Source organism: Eublepharis macularius, chromosome 1, assembly GCF_028583425.1.
Source record: "Eublepharis macularius isolate TG4126 chromosome 1, MPM_Emac_v1.0, whole genome shotgun sequence".
Taxonomy (NCBI): Eukaryota; Metazoa; Chordata; class Lepidosauria; order Squamata; family Eublepharidae; genus Eublepharis; species Eublepharis macularius.
In genome coordinates this window covers 83045696-83070982 of record NC_072790.1, presented here as the reverse complement: position 1 = coordinate 83070982, position 25287 = coordinate 83045696, and the positions used below count along the sequence as shown (strand labels likewise).

The 25287-nt window shown below is 42.2% G+C and overlaps 1 protein-coding gene across 1 annotated transcript in view; it reads left to right on the top strand.

Annotated features, from left to right (window-relative positions):
- The window catches only part of MDN1 (midasin AAA ATPase 1), a 156523-nt gene that overhangs the window by 114831 nt on the left and 16405 nt on the right, over nt 1-25287 (top strand). The window contains exons 76-88 of the mRNA XM_054973804.1: nt 2707-2833; nt 4596-4701; nt 8788-8903; nt 10426-10902; nt 17242-17471; nt 18170-18310; nt 18486-18655; nt 18879-19040; nt 19703-19840; nt 21921-22062; nt 23108-23274; nt 24705-24842; nt 25003-25138. Of these exons, the coding sequence (XP_054829779.1) occupies nt 2707-2833; nt 4596-4701; nt 8788-8903; nt 10426-10902; nt 17242-17471; nt 18170-18310; nt 18486-18655; nt 18879-19040; nt 19703-19840; nt 21921-22062; nt 23108-23274; nt 24705-24842; nt 25003-25138 (2250 nt within the window). The remainder of the gene's footprint in view (nt 1-2706; nt 2834-4595; nt 4702-8787; nt 8904-10425; nt 10903-17241; nt 17472-18169; nt 18311-18485; nt 18656-18878; nt 19041-19702; nt 19841-21920; nt 22063-23107; nt 23275-24704; nt 24843-25002; nt 25139-25287) is intronic.

Sequence of the window (25287 nt, the reverse complement as noted above, 5' to 3'; positions counted from 1 at the left end):
ACAATTACAATCATAATAGGCATTCAGAAATAATACTTTTAACAACTAGAATGCCTACATAGAGACAAATGTTCCAAATGCATGCACTCACTGTGAAACATGTATCACTCAAGAAGGGGGGCAAGCATGAAGCCAAAGAAGAAAGAGGGTGAAATGGGGATTTTATAGCTAGCTATCCCTGCCCATTCCAGGCACAGGATCAAGTCCTGAGACTGAGGTTAAGATTCCCAAATGTCCAGTAATCCGCAAGAAGGGAAAGATCAACAGACATGTGTTGAGGTGTCTGGAGCTGAGTATGTTTTGTTTCAAGACAGAAGTAGTCTTGGGCAAGTCAAAGCATCTTGCCAGGATTCCAGGAGGCACACCTAAGTGAGGCCATGATTTGGGAAAAGATTCCAGCTTCAGTTACAGGGCCATGGCTTGATGCCCAAAACAAAAGGTTTTCTCCATGGAAACTACTAAAGGACCAAAGCATCAGCAGGGAGGGAGAGCGAACAACAGGCCATCAAGTTCTGAATCTTTGGTGGTGGCTGGGCCTGTTGACAGAAACATTCTCAGCTCATCTAAGCTGCCAACTCCCATTCAATCATATTTGCAAGGCTAGGAAACCCCAGCAAGTATGAGCACTAGGCTTGCCATTCCCTTGCCCAGGGCAGGGGATCCCCTGCTCCCACCTCCTCCCCCCACGCCCACTTACTTGGCCAGCGGGGGGGGCTCCTGGCAGTGCAAGGGGACCCCCAGTGGCGCAGTACACCTCTGCACCCCACAATGGGCCCATTTTGGGCTGAATCGAACCCATGGGGGGAGGGGGATTCAGCCCTTTGGTGAGTATGGGAGCGCACGCCGGGCCACCCTTTGACCTGCATGATGATGTCACTTCCCAAAAGTGACATCATCATGCACACTGGGAGCACACGTGTGTGAGGAACAACATTGAAGACTGAAGAGAGTAAATGCCACATTCCCAGTCTCCCGCCGGGGGACTCAAGGGACCTGACAACCATAATGAGCACTGAAAGAGCATGTCCCACCCAACCTTTGGCCTTAACAGCAGGAAGGGCCCTAAAGCAGCAAAAGGGGTTAACAAGGATGCATTTGCCTTAAGAGGGTGGCTCTTCCTTCCCCTTCCCAGCCATCATCATCAACAAGGTTTCCCTCCATCTGTACCTTTGTGCTCACATTACTAAAAAAAAGTAGTAAAAGGCATTAAACATTATCTGAGAGGGGTGAAAAGCACAAGAGAAGGAGATGTAGTAGAAGGAGGAAGATTCCAGCTCCCCCTCTCTCTATGCCTCTTCCTTCCCCTCCTGCCCCAGGAGAAGATGAAGAAAGGCATCTAGCAGATGCCAGCACCATTCATCTGAGGAAGCAGCTCACTGTCTGTTTCTCTTGAATACATCCAATCTTGGTTGTTGTGGATTTTCCGAGCTGTATAGCCGTGGTCTTGGCATTGTAATTCCCGACGTTTCGCCAGCAGCTGTGACTGGCATTTTCAGAGGTGTAGCACCAAAAGACAGAGATCTCTATGTGTCACAGTGTGGAGATGATGTTGGCAGGTAATTTATATCTATTCAGGAAGGTGGTTTGGGGCTGAGTCATCCTGTAAGAGTTTCCCAGGGTGTGGAATGCTAATGGAGGGAGGCTTCACTGTATCCTGAAGAGGTTCTTTTGCATATGGATTGGTACTTGATATGCTAATCTTCTCTGCAGGGCTATTATAGGATGTAGAGTATTTTGTTAGCCTGGTGTTTTTCAGGACTGGAAACCATGCTCTGTTCATTCTTAAAGTCTCTTCTTTCCTGTTGAAATTGTGCTTATGCTTATGAATTTCACTGGCTTCCCTGTGCAATCTGACGAAGTAGTTGGAAGTGTTGTCCAGTATTTTAGTGTCCTGGAGTAGGATACTGTGTCCTGTTTGAGTTAGGCTATGTTCAGCCACTGCTGATTTTTACGGATGGCCAAGTCTGCAGTGTCTTTCATGTTCTTTTATTCTTGTCTGGATGCTACGCTGTGTGGTCCCGATGTAAACTTGTCCACAGCCAATCTTGATTCTCTGATTTTTCACAGAATGATTAGCATATGAGAAAAACATTAGTATGAGCCAAGCTGTATATGAATATAGCTGGCAATTATTTTGGGAACTGTGGCAGCCTGTAAAAGTATTATGCATAGTCATGGGAATCACAGCTGTCTGTATCATAGTGCTGACCAGTAAGTGCTAACATTTTTCCTGTACAGGCATGAGTTTGTCTGTGGATGGGCTTCAGCTATTCTCATGCAGAGGAAACTGCCTTTACAATAACACTGTTTCTAGAAAGTATACCACATAGAAATAGCCTGAAAGCAGTAATTAAAATCGGGGAGGAGTCGAAGTATGAGAACAGGGCACACAGAAAGAATAGGTCTCAGTGAACATCTCACTTGGAAGCAAGATGTTCTGATTCATAATATTTGCGTATACCATCTAATTATTTTAACCTCTTGATATGGTTTAATTTTTATTGTTCCAGTTGCTTACTTTCCTTATAAAACCACAGAAGGGAAAAAGGCATAGGACTGGTGTCTTACTTATGCTTTAGTATTCTTGAATCATCTGACTGAGTGTACTTGTCAAAAATAATGGATCTAAGAAGTATCTAAAAATGAGCATTATGGAAACAAGTAAATGTCAAAAAGAAACAGATAAAAGATGTTGTTTCTTCCTAGGGTTGTCATATCGCAAAGGCCTTGCTTGGTCTCATTCAAAAACTTCTCAGGATCTGCTTTTCCTTCGTCCATTGGATTTGCGCAGTGCATTGGCCTTGGTTAATTGCACACACAAATGGGACACAGCGTATGTACTTCCTGATTTTAGACCTCAGTGACAGCCTGGTATTAAAAGGCAGGCATTTTGACAGAAATTGTTAGTTGGGCTTTCTAAATTTGGAGATTTTTAACAATTTGTTCTCATTTTAAAGAATATACATGCAAATTGAAATCATAACTGAATCTGTATATATTGGAGTTAACAGAAACATGTGGGTAACAAAAAAATATAGAGGGTAAATAGCAGTGATTAAAAATTATTTATTCAAATTGCATTGCTTTCAATGGAACACACAAAATTACACCCTTGCATAATTCATCTATCTCTCCCCATTGTTGCACTCCAAAGTAAAAGGAAGCAAGTAACTTGCCATTTAGCTCTTTTCACTGTGTCCCAATTCTGTTGCCACAACAAGGGAAGTGTTCAGATATAGCCCACAGTACCCACTTATTTGAGAAAGCTGAAGACCCCCTTTTTTAAGAGGCAGGATTTACCTGTTTGTGGATTGGGACTGATCCCCTCCAGCTCTGTTTCTTTCAACATTTTGGTGTCTAGTACATCCACATGAAGAATATCATTTTGATAGTATGTGGAATGATATCAGCTTAATAATAAAATGGCTGTATAATAAAGATAACCTGCAAAGAGGATCTGCTATATGAGCTCAGTTGACCCCCATTTAGTCCCATTAGTATCACACCACAATAACAAGTGGCAATTAGTAACTTGTACAAAGGATTACCTTCGTGTAATCAGTTGAAAGCTATCTGATTACAGAATTATCTTTATGTTAAGCATTTGTTTCTAATTCCTTTGTTAATAACAAAGTAATTAGTATTTTTCTGCCATGTTTTATAGTGCTCTCTCTCCCCCTGCCCCAGTTTTAAGTTGACATGGTGTAGGTAATGATGTAAACAATGGAAAGAATCACAGAAATACCAGAGTTCATAGGCAAAGATTGTTGAATAAGACATTAAATGACTGTTTGCTGATACTCAAGAACTGTTCTTTAAAAAATGTAAAAATTTTATTATTTCTGTACAGGAGAAACAAAATTCTATAGAGAAACAAAATTCTATCTCATCAATCTTTTGTAGTGTGAAATAACACAATCTTCATGCTTCTCATCTCATCTAATGGAAGAAAAACTGTAGGCTCCCTATTAAGCTCCAAAAAGAATGCCATGAAACTCAAACTTGCATTCTTTTTCACCCAACAATATAAAAATATACCACCTTGTTTGTGATGCAATCCACAGCACACCAAATCTATGGGAGTTCTTCTGTCACCTTCCCCAGCTAGCATATTGGCTTCTAACTAAACACATCAAAGATGTAAATATGAACCTCAGCTTAATTCTACATTATTAAATTGATACTTAAACATATAGTGCAGTGTTAGTTGGGAATCGGATTGCAAAAAAAGGACTGAACAGGACTTCCAAGATACACTGAGTTTATGTGTCATCATGCCTTGTAGTATATAATGGTAGTGTGGTATAGAAGTATATTATTAAATAATGGCTGATTCAGCATATGTTGGATAATGCACTTTCAATGCACTTTATCAATCATTTGAGGTGGTTTTTTTGTTCCACACACAAGAAAATCCATTCCAAATGATCTATAAAGAGGATTGGACGTGCATTATCTAACGTGTGCGGAATCACTCAATGTTTGACTGATAGTTGTCCACAGAAGACTTGAGGTTGTATATTTCTTTTGTCTTGAGAAATCTGAGACATACGTTTTTGTCTCAAGAATTGAAAAAAGTACACTATACTTTCCAGGTTGCTATCTGAGATCTCTTCATCCTGGGATGGATGCCAGAAATATTTCTATCAGTCTCTTGCACACCACTGCAGGCTTCAGACAGCATTATTGGCACCTTCAAAGGTAAAGTATTTGTACAATACTAGATACTTTGTTTTACCATGTACTTTAACTGTTTTGAATGGGTTAGAAAGGCTCATTTACCATTGAGGTTTGACACTGTATTTCAAGTCCATATACTTTTTCTCAAGCATTTTTGTAGTTTATCATATCATACATGTTGTAAGTGAACAAAGGTGACACTACCAGTTAAGTCTACTAATCTGTCACTTCAGTATGCTATTTATTACAAAGTATTCACAGTTGCCAAATTCATTTCATGTGTTCTAGATAAGCATTGACTTGTAAGACTGTTGTAAGTCCCCTTGTTCAGGTTTCCAGAAAAGCTGTGGTTCATATTTCTTCTTGTTGTCTGTTGATGATATTAATGTGATTGTTTCAGTTAAATCCATGTAGAGCTTTATTTGAAGTTTTAGATTTTTTTATTTTAAACTACCTTCAGTGAAGTTAGAAAGATGGCGAAACATGTTAAATCAGTAAACTTTAGAACCACATGTGCAAATCACTCTCTTTCCAGACAGAAAGTAAGCATTCCACTTAATTGTTATAATTACCTTGACAGTCAAGTCTTCCTAACTGCTCTTCTGAAACAGTGGGAAAGTACTGTGAGTACCCTTACTTCATTGAGAATCTAGAACATTCATTTTCATCTTCTGTACTTAAAAGCCATAATCAAAGTAGTTGCAGTGGGAGATTGACTGTTCTTCATCAGTGAAGGAAAGTATCCTCGTATGAGTTGTGCCTCATCCTTGCTCTACGGGCAGGCATATGCACAATTTTTGCAAAGATTTCCAGTATCCTGAGGAGGCACTCAACCCCTGCATACACTCAGTTCATACCCTACCTGCACTGTGGACTGATGAGCTTCTACAAATCTCTTCCCTCGTTAGTAAAAAGCAGGAGAAAATGCTGAAACACTTGGAGTAATAAGCAGCAGCCTCCTCCACCTTTGGGTCGCTGGCAGCAGCAGTAGGGCCAGAGAAGAAAAATGCAACACTCCACAGCAGCAACTGATACCTAGCTGCCGCATGAGGATGACAGGCTGCTACATCCTCCGAGGCCCCGGGGTGAACCTCCACAACAACAGCCTATGCCTCTTTTTCAGCTGCCACTCTTCCCTGCCAAAGCACCAACAGGGATGAGGAGCAGACAGCAGGCCCTCTCCAGCTCCAAAGCACTGTCAGCAAAATAGGCTCATCAGCAGAGCCGCTTGCAGTTTGTACAAGCCAGTGCCTTCATCTACACAGGAAGCCCTGCAAGAACCAGGACTGAGAAGGCGCTTCCCCCCTCACCAGTTTCCACTGCAGGAGGGTGGCTCTTCCTTTCCTTACACCCCATCATCATTGATGGACCTTTTCTCCACCTTGGACTGTTATGCCTATATCACTAAAAAGGTAGTAATGGATGATAGTCGAATTTGAAGGGGGAAAGGTGCCAAAAGAAGAGATGCCCTCTGGAGATGACAAAAACGGAATCCAGTAGGTGCCAGTGCCATTCTTTTGAGGAACTTCACTGTTATTCCCCAGATCCCAGAACCTCCATCAGGGTTAGTCATTGCATCCCTTCCTCTAGACCCAGCAGGACTTGAGGCCAGAACCCAACTCTGCCCTTTCTATGTTTTTGTGCCCTCATCCTCACCAACAACATGACAGCAAAGCCCCTTGTCAGCTATCAGGGAGGCACTAAATACCACTTCCTCCAGCAAAAAGCAACTCTTCTGTTCCAGTGGCTGAAGTCTCATCCTTTCCTCTCTTTGAGCTCAACATTCCCAGGTCATCTACAACCTAAAAGCAGACTGGGTCAGTCAGCAGGACCCAGATCCGAGAGAATGAGGTTTCAATCCCAAAGGCCTTTGTGCAGTAAGCAGGAATAGAATCATAGGGTTGGAAGGGTCATCTAGTCCAACCCCCAGCACAATGCATGAAATTCACAAATACCTTCCCCCCCTTCCCCGTGCACACACAATGACCCTTATTCCATGCCCAGAAGATGGCAAAACACCATCAGGATCCCTAGCCAAACTGGCTTGGGGAAAATTATTTCCTGGCCCCAAGGTGGTGATTGGCCTTACCCTGGGCATGTAAGAAGGAGCTATGAGAACTAAACACTGAAGTAACCCTTCCTGCTCTCCCTCTTATGATCTGCTTAGGTTCACAGAATCAGCATTGCTGTCAGATGGCCATCTAGCCTCTGCTTAAAAACCTCCAAAGAAGGAGAGCCCACCACCTCCCGAGAAAGCCTGTTCCACTGAGGGACCACTCTAACTGTCAGGAAGTTCTTCCTAATGTTTAGCCCAAAATTCTGTCGATTTAATGTCAACCCATTGGTTCTGGTCCAACCTTCTGGGGCAGCAGAAAACAACTCCATGCCATATAGAGAACTATATGACAGCCCTTCCGTTACTTGAAGATGGTTATTATATCATCTCTCAGTTGTCTCCTCTCCAAGCTAAACATACTGAGCTCCTTCAACCTTTCATCATAGGATTTGGTCTCCAGACCACTCATCATCTTCGTTGCCCTCCTCTGGACACATTCCAGCTTGTCTATATCCTTCTTAAATTGTGGTGCCCAAAACTGAACACAGTACTCTAGGTGAAGTGTAACCAGAGCAGAATAAGGCAGAGGAGGAAGATGGGTCTCCACTGGCTGGACCTCATTGCAACCCCAATCAACAAGGTATCACGTTTCCTATCCAGTTTCACATGAGAGAGAGAATGGAGGGAACAGATGCCCTCTCAGCTCCTTGGCAAAAGGGAGTGCTCTAAGCTTTTTCTCCTACACTGCTCATAGCCAGAGCACTCAGCAGAATACAGCAAGAAGCAGCAGATAACAAAAATTATTAAAGTTATCTTGGCCTCTAGCTGTCCTTCTTTCCATAGACTTTATGACAGTGCTTGGAAGCTTTCTCAGGTGGTGTCAAAGGAAGAAAAACAGTGCACCTACAGCAGCTTGTACCAGAGGTCCTTTGCCTCCTCCAGAATGGTCAGAACCTGTCAGAATTTGATCATTCAAGTTATCCATTCCCATGGTTATAACTTTGACCAAGAGGGCTCCAGAGACCTTTTTAGGAAGATTTGGTGACCTTGCACATCAATCCCTCCTTTATACCAAAAGTTAACCTTGTTCCACAGGGATCAGGATTCCTTCATTCTATCCTCATCCCAGCCATCCTAAGGAATATGACCAGCAAAAATTAAATGTTCAGAGGGCCGTCTGCATCTACATTAAGAATATAGCAGCCTCCAGATCTTCGGATACCTCATTAGTCTTCTTCTTATCCAGTACCATGGGGAAGAATGCATCATCATCAATGATAATCATGTGGATCAAACCATACATTTCAGTGGCTTCCAATGTTCACCATCTTCCACTGCCTTGAAAGACTACTGCCCATTCTGAAAGAGCAAACACTGTTTCTGCAGCCTTCCTGCTAGTACATCAGTTGCAGAAATCAGTAGGGCAGCTACCTGGACAGTAGCTTTACATTTGTGAGGTACTACAGAATAGATACGTTTTTCTTGGCTAAGAGGGCATTTGGCAGAAGAGTCCTCTAAAAGGTAGTTCTTCAGTAATTCCCCCACCCAATAGTTTTTTTCAATGTCTCATACAAAGATACCGTCTTCCACTTATGGAAAATGAAACATTGGACTTGCTGTAAGGTTTTCTTCTCATCAGTGCATTGGAAGATATCCTTTCCCATGCGAGTTGACAGAATTGGAGAGGAACTCCTTAGGTTAATAAGGAGACTGTCTGGAATTTCTCTTCACAGGGTAGTGGAAGCTTTTGCCAAAAATTTCCATATGCCTTGCCAATGGAGCAAGGATGAAGCACAACTCATACAAGGGACACCTTCCAACCCACTGATGAGAAGAAACCCTCACTGTGAGTCCAATGTTTCAATTCAATCAATATCTCAACATAACACAAACTACTTCCACTAGGAGAAACAACTAAAAAAAATAATAATAATAAATGATGGAACTAGCATAAAGGGAAAAAACCTTTCTTCTTTTTTGTTAATAGCAGTAGACAGTCATGTTATGAAGAAATATATACAAAAATTAACATTTTCTACCTGTCATTGCAGGAAATTGGGCTTGGTATGATCGAAAGATGCAAAGGATTCACTGCACACCTGATGAAGATGCTTGTGAAGCAGAGGCGCACTCTCACTGGCTTGACAGAGCAGTGGATTATCTTGAGGTACATGACCTTCTGGTTTTCTGTGAAATAATTGATTTAAAAAGCGAAGCATTCAGAACCAAAATTTGAGACCTAGATTGCAAACTTCTTAAGCTACTTTCAAAACTTAACAAATAATTTACATCCAGAAATGAGAGCAACACAGGACACAGAAGTGCAATGTCATTCAATTTCTATGGGTAGGTAAGGATCCCCAAACCTTATGCATACCTTGGGACTTCCCTCATTTTCTGTTCCAATCCCACCTTCCTGTGCTGCTTCTAAAGTATCCCCAATATTGTGTCACTAGGTTGCTGGGGCACAACAAGGGAATGGAGCTATGTGCTGTGTCTTAAAGTTCTCCCCATGATGCTTTCAATCCCAGACATATTAACATAACACAAATTTGAATCTTGGAACATACATGAAACGTCTTTTATACTGAATCAAACTATTGACCCCTCGAGGTCAGTACTGTCTGTTCTGATTGGCAGAGATACTCTTTGGTCTTTTCACATCACCTACTTCCTGCTCCCATTAATTGGAGATACTAGAAATCAAACCTTGGACTTTCTGCATTCAGAGGAGATTGTCTGCCTCCCCCACTTCCATGCCATTTTAATAGGCTAAAGGGCCCTCTGTGCTTTATGCTTAAATTTCATGGATTTATCTATGCCATTTATAGTCTACATTTCTCATTGATACTTGAGGTGGATTACACAGTGTAAATCAGTATGTCAACAATAAACAATGCAATAGGATTTGGATTGCAGAAAACTGACAAAATATAAGCATTAGTGAAACACATTAAAAGATCTAGAAATTATGTAGTTGGATCATACTTACAGCAACAGACTGTGTACATACTATACGAACTAGTATAGCCAGCATGCCGTAGCCCTTTACCAAAGCATCTTTTGGTTAAAAAAAAAAAGGAATATATCCAGAAAGAAGAAGTCTGTTGTCCAGCTTAATGATTCTATGACAAAGGATTTTTTTAAAAAAAAATGATATTGTCACTGCATCTTGCCCACTGACTTGCATTGAAACGTCTGATCAGTTACTCTGAGAACTTCAAGCTATTTACTGCTGTACATCTGGTTTTCTTGGAATAAGGAATATTGCTGTGAAAGCTAGATGGTTTGATAGGGACTATCAGTCCTTGAAGACCCAGAAGTCAAGAACTTACTGGAACTTTAAATTTACCAACTCTTATGCCTCTTTCTCTCTCATTCTTCAGAATCGTTTTGTTACAGTATAGCCTTATGAACTATATATAAAAATGAATTATTCCTAAATAATTCATTTTCAGCCAGGAAAGTAGGAGCATTCCTGACCTTATCAGGCAGGCCTTTCATAAGGTGGGTCAGGTGCCACAACAGTGAATGCACATGTACAAGCAGTTGTTGATTTTGCCCATTTATAGAGTGGCACCATCAGGGATTAGGGAAAACTTCATGATGGGGCGGCTATATACGAGATGAACTTTATTGATTGTATATTGAATATCAACAAATATCTTCCCTTTGAATCTCATAAACAGGAATCTTCTGAGCTGTGTACAGGAGATTGATGCAAAACTGATCGTCCATAATGAATATGATGTAGCATTTCCTCCTCAAGATGGCATTCAGCAGTGGACTGACAGGTTACAGTACCTTGCCATGCAGGCTGTGATGGTCCTTGAACAGTTGTCTTGGCTTATAGAGTGTTGTCCAAAAGGCCAATTCATTAACACTCCCAGGACAGAGATGCAGTCGGCCAGTCTCAAATGTGAAGGAACTGAACTGAACCCAACAAAAGTTCCAGTGTCAATACCCAAACATATCCCTTCAGAACTACAGTATCTCACTCCAGTGGCCTCAGATCAGCTGCCCTTTGGGTGCAAGATGAAAAAACAGGATCCACAATGTCAACAGTTGGCTTCCAGGGTGAAGAATATGCTAGTGGAAGTTAAGGCAATAAAAGCAGATGTGGACAGAGTAAGACAGCTATCTTGTGAGACTCTTTTCCATTCATGGTAAGTAAAGGTACACAGCAGAACTGTAAAGCTTATTCAATTTATAGCATTAAAAGAGTGTTTTGTCCAGTTTTCTGTTATGTTCGTCTTAATTTACAGGATTAATATCTACATGCACAGGCTGAAAGCATGGATCAGTGCTGATTACTATAAGTATGGACAATTGGAGATCTGGATTAAGTGAAAGCTGGCAGTCCAACCATAGAGGCATGTCAAGCCTGTGGAGTTAAAAACCCAGGGAAAATCTGCTTTATAATGCAATCCTAAACAAAGCTACACCTTTTTATACTCATTGACTTGGATGGATTTGGAACAGGGCGTATCTGTTTAGGATTGCCCTATTAGTCATGCGAATCTTTTGAGGAGAGCCATTTAGTTTTTTGGAGGAGATTCACAGAGGCAGTTTGTCAACTGAGTGCTATTTCTTGGATTCCAGGAGTCACAGTTGAGATTGAGAACCTGTTTTATACGTAGACCTCTTTGTAGAAGGGAAGAAGTTTCTGAAATTAAAAATACAGAATTCCCAGTGCTCAATTGCTTCCCTGCAGCATCCTTGTAGATATTACACTGGTTGTGAAACCAACCTTATTAGCTGACTGATTGCATCTGGGCTCATTTCAAAGTGCTGGCAACCTTTTAATGTTACCAGTAGGGATGTGCGATTTGGGTTTCCAATTCAGGAAAAATACCCAAATCAAACTCGATTCACAAAGATTCGGGATTTTGGAAATGGCCCCAGCATGCCGGGTCCATTTCGGAAATCCTGAATCAAAGATTCCCGAAGCTTTTAAACCCTGAGTCAGCTGCTCGTTGGGGGTTTCTCCATCGAGCGGCTGAGTGCAAGCTGTGGGGCTTAAAATGCCCCTTTCCATGCTGCTGCACAGCGGCACGGAAAGGGCCATTTAAACCCCTGAATCAGCTGCTCGTTGAGGGTTTCCTCAATGAGTGGCTGAGTGCAGGCTGAGGGGCTTAAAATGCCACTTTCCATGCCGCTGTGCAGTGGCATGAAAAGAGGCATTTAAACTCCCGAATCAGCTGCTCATTAGGGTTTTCCCCTACGAGCGGCTGAGTGCAGGCTGTGTGGGGCTTAGAATGCCCCTTTCCGTACCGCTGTGCAGGGGCATGGAAAGGGGCATTTAAACCCCGGAATCAGCTGCTCGACGGGGGCACCACTGCCCAAGCAGGCGCCACTGTGCTTACTGCACCCAGTGCAAGAGGGGTGAGGGAATCTTCCTGCCCCTCTCGCACTGGGTGCAGCAGCCTGGCGGCACCGTTCTCCCAATGCAAGAGGGATGGGGAGATTCTCTCATCCCTCTCGCATTGAGTGAAGAGAAAGGTGGGGCAGTAGGCTTAAGCCTGCACCCTGCTGCCGGGCACTCCATTCACCCATTGTGGACAGGGCCAGGAAGTTCCCTGGCCCCGTCAGCAGCGGGCAAAGGTAGAGCCGCTGACTCGATGCCAGGGGACGGAGAAACTCCCCCATCTCCCTGGCATCAGATTAAGAGGAGGCAGTGGCAAGGGGGCTAGTTTAAACTGGCCATCCCCACTAATTGACCCAATGTTGAGGAAACAAGGAATTCCCCCCTCCCCCCCCTCCCCGGCCAGGAAGCTGCGGGAACGGGGAAGCTTTGATGTGCTCCAAATCTTTTTGGAGCATTTTGAAGCACTTCAGAAATTACTTATTTCCGATTCTTTTTCCCGCTTTGTAATTTACGAAGTGGGAAAACCGAATCTTTTTTTGCTGCACACTCGTAGTTACCGGCACTTGTATCCATGCCTATGTACTTAGAGGATTGTCTTCCCTGGTATCAGTTAGAGATGTAAAATTTCTGGAAATTTAGAAGCCATAGGAGAACAAGGGTTTGGGGGTTGGTTGCAATTTTGGGGGAAATAAAGATTTAAGTTTGATGGTAAATTAAATATCACATATATTTTACTGTTTTAACATAAGATGCATCATTTATAACTTAGTTGCCGTATAAAATTGTACTATGTGACATATTTATGGAGTTCAAAAGTACAAATGTTTTCTGCAGGCAGAGAACAAATATGTCCAAATACTTGAGAGGGTGCGTCAAACTGCTGCAGACTGTGCTGCCTTAGCACATGTAACATGTAGTTGTTGCTATCTAAAAAGTAAGAAAAAAATCTAAATGTTAAAAATAGAAAAAAAAATCATAGTAAACAAAAAATTGAGTATTTGGGCAGAACAGTCACAACAGGATTACCAGTATCATACTAATACCTATACATTGAAGATGCTAAACCTCGAAAATATGTTGTATAGCGTACCTTGGAATTATTGTTACCACATCCCTGCAAACTTGTGAACATGCATATCCATACTGGTGTGGGGAATTAGCTTATTTGGTTGTGGAGGGAGTGGGAATAGGGATCTTTACCCAATGAGATGGCTGTGAGTAGCTGTGAGGAGCAGGAAAAGGACAACAGAAACACGTTTAAAGGGTTAAAGAGAAATATGTTTATTGGAGGATTGGGTACAATATTGTTGGGGGAGGGGCTTCTAAGTAAATACTAGCAAGTATCAAAACAAAGCACGAGCAAAAGCACATTTCCTAACAACATACAAAAAACATCAACCAGACCTATTCCAATTCCAGTTGGAACCAAAGTTACCTCTAAGCTTAAAAGTGTAAGTGTGGGGGGTGGGGAGGGGAAACAGGATAGAAGAGAAGTGAGTGTTCAGTTTTTCTAACTAGCAGAGAGAAGCAGAATACCAGCTCTCTGTGTGGTGCAGTGTGAATTGGAAAATACGTGGAGATAGATTAAAGATAGACAGCAAAGATGTATATTTCCTGTTCTGCTTAGAGATCAGGAGGAGGAAGGGAGGATCCAGTGCCATGGAAGCCTTTTGCTGTCCTTGGGAAGCCAAGAGGAGATTAAGTGATTTTAGCAAGAGTAGGCCATCCATGGGGTTAGGAAAGCAAGTAGCATCCAGGGACCAGCTACACAAGTTTGGGGGCTGAGAGGTGGCTTTTACTCTTGTTAGAATCAGCAGAGGAGAGCAAGGGAAAGAAAAATACAGGCAGGAGTAAGAGCTTCTCAAAGACTAAAGCTTGCTCACAGTGCTGGGAGTGGGGGAGGGCACAGGTAAAAAGGGGTGGGCTTGCAACATTAGATGAATCATGAATGTAGCTCTAGAATGCCCCACTCTGCAGTGGTGGCCATGTATGGATGGGGCGGGGATCCTGCAAACTTAAGGAAACTCCTAGGTTTGTTGGTGTGTTTATTGTCTGCCTTTCTCACTGAGACCCAAGGCGGTTTACACAGTAAAAGTCCATGCAGTCAGCAGCTTGGACACTCAATAAACAATACCATGGCAGCAATTTGAAAAGAAGCATGCAATTCAAGTACAGGGAATATAGATATGAAACATGGCTGTAACAGACATAAGTAATTAGACATGACCTATTAAACAACACTGTAACAACCCAGTAAGATCGTGCCTACGTATGCTCTCTGTCACTTTGCCCAGGAAGGGCAGATGAAAACTGGGCAAAAATTGACCACATCATTTTTGTCTAGGGACAGTTAGGCAGATGACCACCTCTTTGAGTGGCCAAGGGAAGGTGCCTTGAGTTAGTGACTTATTTATGATAGACATCAAAGGTTCATTAATGGGTCTTTACATGATTTTAGCTGCCAAGATGGGCAAAGTTTCAGTGCACAAGTAGTGACCTTCACAGATGCAAAGATCCTGTCAATATCCAGGGCTGCTTTTCAGGGGGAACGTGGTGGAACTGAGTTCCGGCACCTCTTGAAAATACTTGGAAATAGTGCTTGAAAATAATATTATTTCAAAGAATCCCGTGTGTTTCTTTCTCATTTCCCTCTTGAGAGTTCCGCTACCTCTTTTCCCAGAAAAAAACCCCTGTCAATATCCATCACTGTAACTGTGTCAAAATTGTTCATATGCAGACTGGATGGTGTATTGAGCATTTCTTCCATCTTGCCTGGATTACAGTTGCTATCCAGTTGTGGTGGAGAGTGCCCTCAAGTCAGAGTTATTTTATCAGCAAAACACTTTGCAAAAGTGTCACAGCTAATTTTCTGTTCTGAGCCAGTAAAGGTTCAGATTTAGGATTCAGAATGTGTCAAGATACCTGTATGGAAGTTGCTAACCTGAGACTAGGTCTTTAGGGGAAATGGCTGAACTTCAGTTCTGGTTGTAAGTGTTGTAGGACTTGTAGCACGCGAATGTGTTTGCCAGAGCTGATTGGTAACACCTGTAGAACAATCTCTAAATTCCCTAAAGATTCAACTTTGGGAAGACTGCTCTCAGAGAGCTCTGTGCTTAACTCTCTAGATTTCACATAACTATAACACCAATTAGTGGCTTAGCCCTGATTGGTTCCTGAGTTGCCAGGTGATTCACTGAGGCCTGAAAAGATGGCTTCTCAACTCAGTTATTCATCATGATGCAAGTATGCAAGAGAGAAGCTGGAAGCTGCAAGCTATTTTATCACCTTAGCATGTCCTTATGCTGAATCAACTAAGCATGAGAGAGACAATGGAAACCGCTTAGAGATGCTCAGATAGCTAGCTCTTAAGTTTTAAATAGACAGTTTTAATATTTAACAACAATAAGGATTTCTTGTTGCCTGAGTAAGTGTGTTTCATATTTCAGAGACACTCCTTAATTAATAAACTTATCTTTTACTAAGCTGAGTCTGGTATTCATGTTTTGTGTGTGAGTACACCCAAGAAAGAAACCTGAGATTGGAAAGCTTGGCCTTTGGGAAAGGGAGAACTTTCAGTCTCACAAACAAGTGGAACATGTCCTGCCTCCCTGATTGCTGGAGTGGCTGTGGTCAGCTCCCACAGCTGGGAGGTGAGGCTGTGGGTTCCCTGCAGTACCTTAAAATGATTTGGATGGTTGTGAACTAGCTAGTGCAATGGTTTCAGAGAAGTAAAGTTTCTTTGCTACTATCACCACAACTTCATAGGTCTTCCAGTGGGCTTTGTATCAAATTCAGTGCAAGTTTTCCTCCAGCATCTTTCTGGATATCTTTCAGCCCTTTTTGATTGGAGTAGGGTTATTAGCGGCCTACCCATCCTCACCTACCTTCCCCCTAGACCCACTTACCTGGCTGTTGGGAGATAAAGGCACCCAGGAGGGGAAATGCACACACACTCTCACACTCCCCTGTCACACTGGCCCATTTTATGCTGGACAATGGCATCATTTTCTGGCATAACAGAGGAGCTCTTACTCACTTTATGTGCATGAGGAGTAAGTACTTTTCTGCCTCTCATCTTCCCCATCCTCTGCCTCCTGTTTTGGCCCATAATGGGCCTTGCATCCCTACATAAGAGTCTTTTCAGTGCTCTCCAATTTCCCAGGTTTTTTTCTGTTGGAAAAACTTGAAAAAGGTTGGGGGGACTAGGTGAGGGGGTCTGGGCCTTCACATATCTAGTATCAGCCCATGTACCATTTCTGGTTAGCCCAGCAGACCTTATTTGTGGGATATCCTCCCCCTTGAGGTCCATGTGGCATCTTTCTTTTTATGAGCCATGCCAAAGCATTTTTTTAACGCAGGTGTTAAGAAAGGGGTTGATCTTTTAACATTTCAGTACTCTGCTTTTAGCCTGAAAACGATGGGACTCTTTTTAAGTCACTCACGGTTTTATGCTATTTTACGTTCTGCTAGGATTTTTGTGCTTTATTATTTACAACTTTTATAGTGCTATGTTTTACTTTGTAAGTGGCCTCGATCAGGTTCTATGATGAGGCAGCATAGAAATTTTATAAAAAATACTTCTGTTGCAAGGTCTAGCACCTTTTTTGTAGTTCAAAAAGCTAGTGCTGGGTGTCAGGGGAGCCTTGTAGACAAAATGTTATGAGGCTCAGGAAATTGCTGTGAGAAGATGAGGATTGAGAGAAATCCCACCTAACAGACACACACGCAATTTTGCTATTAGGATACTTGTGCTTCTTCTACAAGTAGAAGGAAGGAGCTGGGAATGATATTGAGTGATATCCTGGTCCTTAGTGCAGCTCCTATGGCAAATAGTTTCGGAGGAAATAATGCTCCTTCAACACCCAGCATCAGCTTTTTCAAATGTATTATGGGGTTCCTGGAGAAAAGATCCTCTTTGTAGGAACCAACCTATTAATTGCTAATGGAAGTTGCAAGGAAACCTTTTTGTTATAAATGAACTTAGAACTTTTTATGCTATAAGACAGCCAGTTTCGTCTGGCCTCAAATCCTCTGTATGTGCAAAAGTATTGCATTGTGTTAATGTAAAGACCTGCTTTTATTTTAAAGATTAAAATGTCATTCTTTAAATGCAGTGTATTTTTTCCTCTTATTACAGGAAAAGCTTTGAAGTATGCTCGTCAGGGATTGAATCTTTGTTTCATGTTTCAACTCAGCTGCAAGATATAGAGTCTTCATTTGTTTTACCAGAGACGGAACTCAACCAAACTGCATCTCAGACAGCGCTAATCAGAAGCCTTGTATACATCCAAGGAGAAATTAATAGAAGTGTAGATGACTTTGCTATCTGGAAGACACAACTGTTCAGTTCAATATCACATTGTGATGGTAACAACAATCCTTTTCCTCTCAGTTCAGTGAAACTGTGGACCTATTGTATATTATTCACTGGCCATCTGTAGATATTAGCATTTGTGTCTGTGTACAATAAAAATAGGTTATAATTTCTTTATGATCTTGTGGTCCTAAGCATTTTTGTTATGCACTAAATCTGGGTTGAGAAGGACATTCTTGAGCCCTGCTGAATGGGTCAAATGAGAAGGTGAAATGTGTAAAAGCACTATAAACCATTCTATCCAGCAGTCATAAAGAGGATGCCAGATAACTGATCTAGGAGCTGATCAAGGAAATCTTTTTAAGTGCAGTATGAAACATGGTTTTTATATATATATAAAAACCATATATATATATATATATATATATATATATATATATATATATATATATATATATATATATATATATATATATATAAATAAAAAAACATGTTTCATATATATATCCATCCATCCATCCATCCATCCAGAGAGGGGTAAAAAAACCTCTATGCCCCAGGTGTTACATCTGAGAACCATTCAGCCTGCTTATCTTTAACATTCCTGTTGCCATCCTTGATTACAGCATTTCTTAAATCTTAAGCTTCATATGTAACTAGAATAACTAATTTCTATGTGTAATAATTATATATTGGCCGGTGTAGAATTTTTATCTGTATTCCAACTAACATTTCTACTCTCTTTCTAAAGGGGACCAAAAACCAGATGATGGGTTTGTAGAGCACTTTTCTGGACAAGTAGAACTTGCAATCCATGCTATCTTGAGTGCTATACAGTGTTTAGTACAAAGAAGAAAAGAACGCGAAGAGAAAGAAACCTCTTTGGAGGATGGTAAGGATACTTCCACCCCAGATGAACTTCAACACTCCTTATACTTCTAAGCATCCTTCCTATCTGTAAATGAACACAAACTTTACACAGTTAACTAAATGGGGATTAGTGGGATTCCACGAGCTCATTTGAAACATGATGTTATAATTTTATTTTTCTGTACTTTCTCCCTAAGGGGTGCCCTCAACTGACAGGCTGAAGTCAGGGCTTTTGACTAAGTTATTGGATGAAGATATCTGTTCTGATGTGAGTTCTTTGCATGCACAGAAAATAATTTCAGCCATTTCTGAACTTCTGGAGCAACTGAAATCCTATGGAGAAGATTATACCGCCTATAAGTGCAAGGTAAAAATCCATCAGTTGAAACCTTTAAGCTTTTCGTTAAGGTCTAGTGGGAAGAGACAGTGAATGTAACTTTATAGACTTTGAGACTCAATTTGCTTCAAAAATGCAGTATGTTTCTGCGACATTAAAAAATAGACTGGTGTATGCTTGTATGAACACCAACAGCTTAGAAGTTTTCTTTTGAAATTTTAATATACTGTTATTAATTTTGTTTTGTCTACAGCTTTTTAATCAATCTTGTTACTTACTGGTGCGTCTAATGCCAGTACTCTGCAAGTATTCCAGTATTATCCTCGTTTACCTCACTGTTTCCTTGGCCACCCACAGGAGTACTGGAAAATTGCTTTCTGTCCTAGCTAAGATATTTACTGAACTTGCCCAAAAGGTAAAGTATCTCTTTCTCAAATATTTGGAAATACTAATAAAACTTTTAGAAAGTATCAACAAAAATGGAATGGATTCTAGTGTCAGTACTATTATCATTATCTGTATTTATTCATTTAATGAACTTGGGAGTGGGGGTTGGGTACAACTTCTGTGATGATAATGAGGTAGTCATAATTGTGCAATAAACTGTGGTAGAATATGACTTCGTAGCATGGGCTAATGTTAGAAGCCTGATACTAACTTGCTTTTTTAAAGCCACACAACTTTTTCCTGTCTTCATATGCATCCTGGTGGGCTTAGAATCCAGAGTAATTACATAAAAACAAGCACAAGTTAACATGTTTGAAAATATACTTCTCTTTGTGGGAAGTGCTATCATAGGTGGGAGTAAGCACATAGTTGAATGTGTGAATTTATATTTGTTACCAGCAAAAAAAATCCAGGTTCCCCAAGAAACAATATCCAAAGTAATCAGACTAGAAAGTTTATGAAACCTTAGCAATGGATAAAGTTGTCTAATTCCCATGTCTATCAAATTTGAAAAGTAGGGTTTTATTATAAATACATACACACCAGCTCTTCAATTGACTGAATTATTAGAATAATCTAATCCTGCGAGTACTACCATCTGCTTCAGAGAGTGTTTGTTTTTTATGTTAGGGGTTTTGTCTACCAAAAGAGCTCATGGAAGATGGAGCAGGAGAGGGAGCAACAGATTTCCATGACTATGAAGGAGGTGGCATTGGGGAGGGAGAAGGCAAAAAGGATGTGAGTGACAAGGTAGAAAACGAAGTTCAGGTAAGTGGCGTTTGGGAGAATGGCTCAGAGTAGCCAAGAACAAAGGATCTGATTGAAGTTTATGTTTCCATTATTAATGGCATAGACAGTCTGGAGGACATTAATAGTTTAGATTTGTTCACTTTTCTCATGCATGCTCCTCTGTGGATGAATGCTTTTGCATTATTTTGATATGATAGTTTACAGCGCAATCCTAAGGCCTGAGTCAGCACCCCTGCCTACACAGCAACGTGAAAGCGGTACTGCTTGGCCACTCCCTATGGACTTTTGCAAGAGAGCCACGCCAGTGCCACAGCTCAACAAGGCACGGCTGCCACCAAGTGCACCCATCTGCCGTTCTCCTGACAACCTCACTAACACCAGCCAATGGCCTTACCACTCCCCTAAAAGGCAGACAAGGGGCACAGCTATTGGGGAGGCCATGATCTCCGCTGCCTACCTACACCTCCCCCGTCAGGGAGCAGGCATCCCTGCTGGGGAGGTGGGGCAGAGGTAACACTGAAGGTGCAGATCAGGCACCCACCCTTTCGCCCATCCAACCCCCATTTCCGATGAGGGCCAGGCCGGTGGCTGCAGCTCCACGTGCCTGCAAATCCCCCCACCGCCACCACAGTGAGAAACAGGTTCCCCCTCCCTGAAAAGTGGGACCAGAAAGGTGGCAGGACCTTACGAGGGTCACACTCGCAGCCTGCAGCCCTTAGGATCAGCCCCCAGATTCCATTCCTGTCAATGAGTGACAGGAATGCCCATTGGGAACCGTGCGAGAGGCCAGAAGGCCCATTGGAGGTGATGGGAGTGAAAAGCGCTCACAGACTTGCAGTAGTGCCATTTGACCACATCACTGCATCACAAAGATGCAAGAACGCGGGTTGGACCTCTAGAGCCATGCTCTGGTCCTGGGGTGACGCCTCCCCAGAATGGACTGACAGCCTGCAGGAGCAGAGAAACTACTCCAGGGACTGTTATCCACCCCTTTCCCGCACCAGATTTCCTAAGTCCATCCCTGCCTCTGCACACAGTGAAAAGGAAGGTGGTCCATCCTCCCAGAGGAGGAGCCCCAGAGATCCCAATATGTCGCTCCACATCCCCCACCTCCCAGCAGCAACCTCCCCCTTCCCCCTGCATGCAGCAGTCATCTGCCTGGCTTATCAGAGGCCAGCAGCTCTGTCTATCAGAGAATGAAAGTCCTCTGTGGTGACCTCTTCCCGCCCCATCAGACATTCATGGGCCACACTTCAATTCCCACCCCACTGCCTGAAGTTACACTGAGGGGAGGAAGGGGGCAGGAAAGCTGTATGGGGCCCCAGGGCACCACTTGACACCTGCTCCTTCTAGCAGCAGAGCCCACTCCATCCATCCCAGCCCTGAGCCAGGAAATATTTGCAGGAATGTGTGAAAAGACATACCGACAGGGAGTTGGGTGGAGGCTACTGTTGTCGTCAAGAAGCAAGCAAACAGGCAGGCAGTTTGTTGTTTCTCAACACATATTTTATTAAACTGGAAAAGGTGAAGAAGTTCTCTGGATGTGTTTCTTGCCAGTGTCCCTCAGCTAGAAAGGTAGGAAAGGCAGTTTGTGCAGCAATCAGAGCTGCAAAATCCATCCCTCGTCCTGCCCTCACACGGGCGAGGGTGAGATGCAGGCAGCTGTGGGAAACTGCTCCCTGGGCTGGACCTGAACAACACTTGAGGAGGATCACCTGGGGCTGGAACCGGGGGGTTATGCCCACGCAAGCTTTAGTTCTCTCCCTGTGCACTTTCCACCCCCACCCCCACCCCATTTAGGATTGCACTGTTAGTGGGTTTTACAGCAACTGTCTTTGGCAGAAAAAAATAGGCTGCTACTGTTCTAAAGGACATCAGAACCAACTATGCACTTTTGGTTAAAAAAAAATGGGTTAGATCTAAAAATGGGTTAGATGCAATGGTTCTGCTGAGCAAGGACTCTTTCTGTTAGAAGGAGACTCCTTGTTGGATCCAACCATTAGAAGTTAAATTCTGAATAAGTACTGAAGTAGCTGCAAAGTTAATAAAAACAAATACTATATAAAGAGCCAAAATAGTTGTTGGTCTAACAATCCAGGTAGAAGACACTTACCAGAAGGGTCAAGAAAAGGACAATGAAGACCCAGAATCTAAACCAGATATTGAAGGAGAAGATAATGCAATTGAAATGTCGGAGGATTTTGAAGGAAAAACTTACGATGGAGAACAAGAAAAGCCAGGTTTGTACAAAAAAAGTGAATCCCCCTTCTCACCCAGTACAAAGGAATTTTTTAAAAATAGAGATACTACTTAAGAGTTTCAGGTGTATTTCTTAGTCATCTTTTTGATTTGGAATGAATAAAATATATTCGCTGTTGCCTTTAACCTTATCAAAGTATTTTGGAGTGGTGATAGTTCCATTTGTGCTTGTAAATATCACTATGCAGTAAAATTACAAGTGTAGACACTTGTAATTACATTCTTTCACAAATAGTACTTTAATAGTTGGTAAGGGATGTGGCTAATAGCTTCTGATCATGGACTATACTTTGAGTTGCAGTTAAATGTATCTTACTGTTTTTTGGAGTTAAGTGTTTGAATAAGTATTAATTATAGGGTTGCCAGTCGCCTGCTGGGGGCAGTGGATCCCCTGCTCCCACCACCCCCGTCTTCACTTACCTGGCCAATGGGGAGGGGAATGCACCTCCTGGGGCTTACTCCCAGGTGGTAACACTCCTGCAAGCCACAGCAGCCCAAATCAAGCCCGGTTTGACTCCCACCCTTCTTAGTGGCCTGATTTGGCCGGATTCAGCCCCACCTGCAGAGTGCAGGAGCACTCCCAGGGCGGCGCACAGCCTACGCAATGATGTCACTTCCCGGAACAGCTAAAGGTGGGTTCCGGGCCTCCCATCTCCTGCCCGGGGCGTAGGGGGACCTGGCAACCCTAATTAATCATGATGTTTCTTACATCTCTGATTCACCTTTGGGAGAAAGGGTTTCACCATTTACAGTAATGGTGAGTGTTTTTGTGCATATGAGCACACACCATTAATTGTTTTGTAGCAAGTCAGAACATTAGTCCATCTAGCCAGTGTTGCCTGTTCTGCCATGCACCTTCCCTCCAAGATATCAGGACTTGGTTTTGCTCTTCCTTTTCCCAGCATGTTGCAGGGAATGGTGAAGCCTTTGCTTATGGAGAGTTCTATATATTCACTAGAGTGACAGAGCTTTTTGAATTAGGCTATGGGTGCCTTATACATTGAGCTGTATTTCTTTTTATCAAAGAAGATGAAAAATCTGATGAAGATGAAGAATTAGATAAACAGATGGGAAACCTTGGAGATGCTGAAGCGGATAAATTGGATGAGAGGCTTTGGGGAGATGAGGAGGAAGAGGATGATGAGAGCAGTAGTGAGGACAATATAACAGAAACTGGACCAGGGATGGATGAGGTAAAAACAGAAATGAATGTGTACTCTGAGAAGAAAGTATTGAGTCAGTTTTTAATTGTAATGCATGAAATGCAAGTCTTGATGCAAAAGAGAAGGGATGAATCTGAAACAAATACTGTGATTTATCAAAGTCTTTCTGTTTTCTTACCCTTAAGATGTTGGATCTTGTTAACGACCTTTTAAACCATCTGTATCTTTACTTGACTTAGAAACTTCAGCTTATCTATTTTTGTAAAGAGCTGCAAGTCCTTTTGATCTTGCAGCTTTGGTTAGCAAATTCCCTTTCCTAAGGAACCCACTGAGAACCCAGGTTTATTAATATTTAGAAAGCATATACAAGTAGAGATGGGCACAAACTGCAATATGAACTGGGCTGGTTTGTGCTTCACAAACCAGTAGTTTGTGGAAGCCCTTTTGCCACGAACTTCCACAAACTGGTCTACCAGTTCATTTGGTTTGTTTTAAACCCCAATACCCCTTTCCCTGCCACTGCTAAGTGGCAGGGGAAAGGGGCATTTTTCACCCCCGGATCAGCTGCTTGTTGGGGATCTCCCCAACAAGCAGCTGATCCAAGCCTGCTTCACAGCAGCATGGAAAGGGGCATTTCAGCCCCCTGATCCAAGCCTGTGGAGTTGAAATTCCCCTTTCCGTGCTGCTGCAAAGTGGCACAAAAAGGGGTATTTCAACCCCCAGATTAGCTGCTTGTCAGGGATCTCTCCGCCAAGCAGCTGATCCAAGCTGGCAGGGGTGAAATGCCCCTTTCCGTGCCGCTTTGCTGCAGCATGGAAGGAGGCATTTAAACCCCACAAACCAGTTCGCAAACTTGGGGCAAGTTCATGAAAGTCAGTGGTTCATGAAATGGGACGAACCATGAACCGCAGTTTGTTTTTTTCCCCAGTTCGTGCCCACCTCTATATACAAGACATTTTATGCTCACCATGATCTTAAAGCCAGATTTGAACTTTAGGTTATGTTTGATATATTTACTTGTTTCAGTTGATTTTTTAAAAATTGGGAATTTAATTTGAACCTGCTTTTCAGGTATAGAAATGTCACACTGCTTGCTATGTATCTTGTGTATCTATGTTAGCAGTTTTGTGTTATCTAATATAGAGGTGGAAAATATTCAGAATAATTTCAGAAACCAAATGCTAACCCACTTTCCTTCTCTTGAAAGGTGGAACATTCGTAATGTGTTCAGATAGACTCTAGAATTTAGTTTGTAACATTTAGCAAAAATATTTTCACAGTCACTAGCATTTATCCCCCCCAATGTGCACACTAGTAGTGCAGTTCTGTACTGTACTGAGCAGTAGTATTTCCTGTGAGTAGACGGTGGAGCTGCTTTTAATATAACAGCAAGATGTCTTAATAAGATAATCAATAACATTGCTGTGAAGCCAAATTGATATTTTTCTTCAACTATTTAGGGCAATTCAGAGCTTGTTGCAAAAGATGACAACTTAGATGCTGGTAATAAAAATGAGAAACCACCCAAGGATGAAGAAAAAGAGAAGGACGCAGATGATGGGGAAATCGAAGAGAAAATCCATGAACAAACAGATGAGGTAAAAATCTCATAAAGGCTGCAGTGCTGCATAATGGCCATTCTTTTGTACAACTCAGACAAGTTAACTGTAGACTTCTGGTTTTGCTTGCCACAAACTTGCTTCTTCTATTTTATCCCACCCCCACTATTTTCAGTATGTGATCCTTTTTTCTTCACAGCGTGAATATGATGAAAATGAGAGTGATCCTTATCATGGAAAGCAAGAGAAGCAACCTGAAATTGAGGCATTGGAACTTCCTGATGACCTGAACCTGGAGAATGGAGAGAAGGATGAGGAGGACAAGGAAGAAGAAGGTACGGCTAACACAGAGTTTTCTTTAGCAGCAGATGTAAGAAGAAACTCAGAAAGTAATACCACCTCAGGACCTGTCCAGTGCCTGGTTGTAGTTGGAACCTGGATGCAGGGAAAGTCACTGAAATGGTGATTGTTTCAATTACCCACC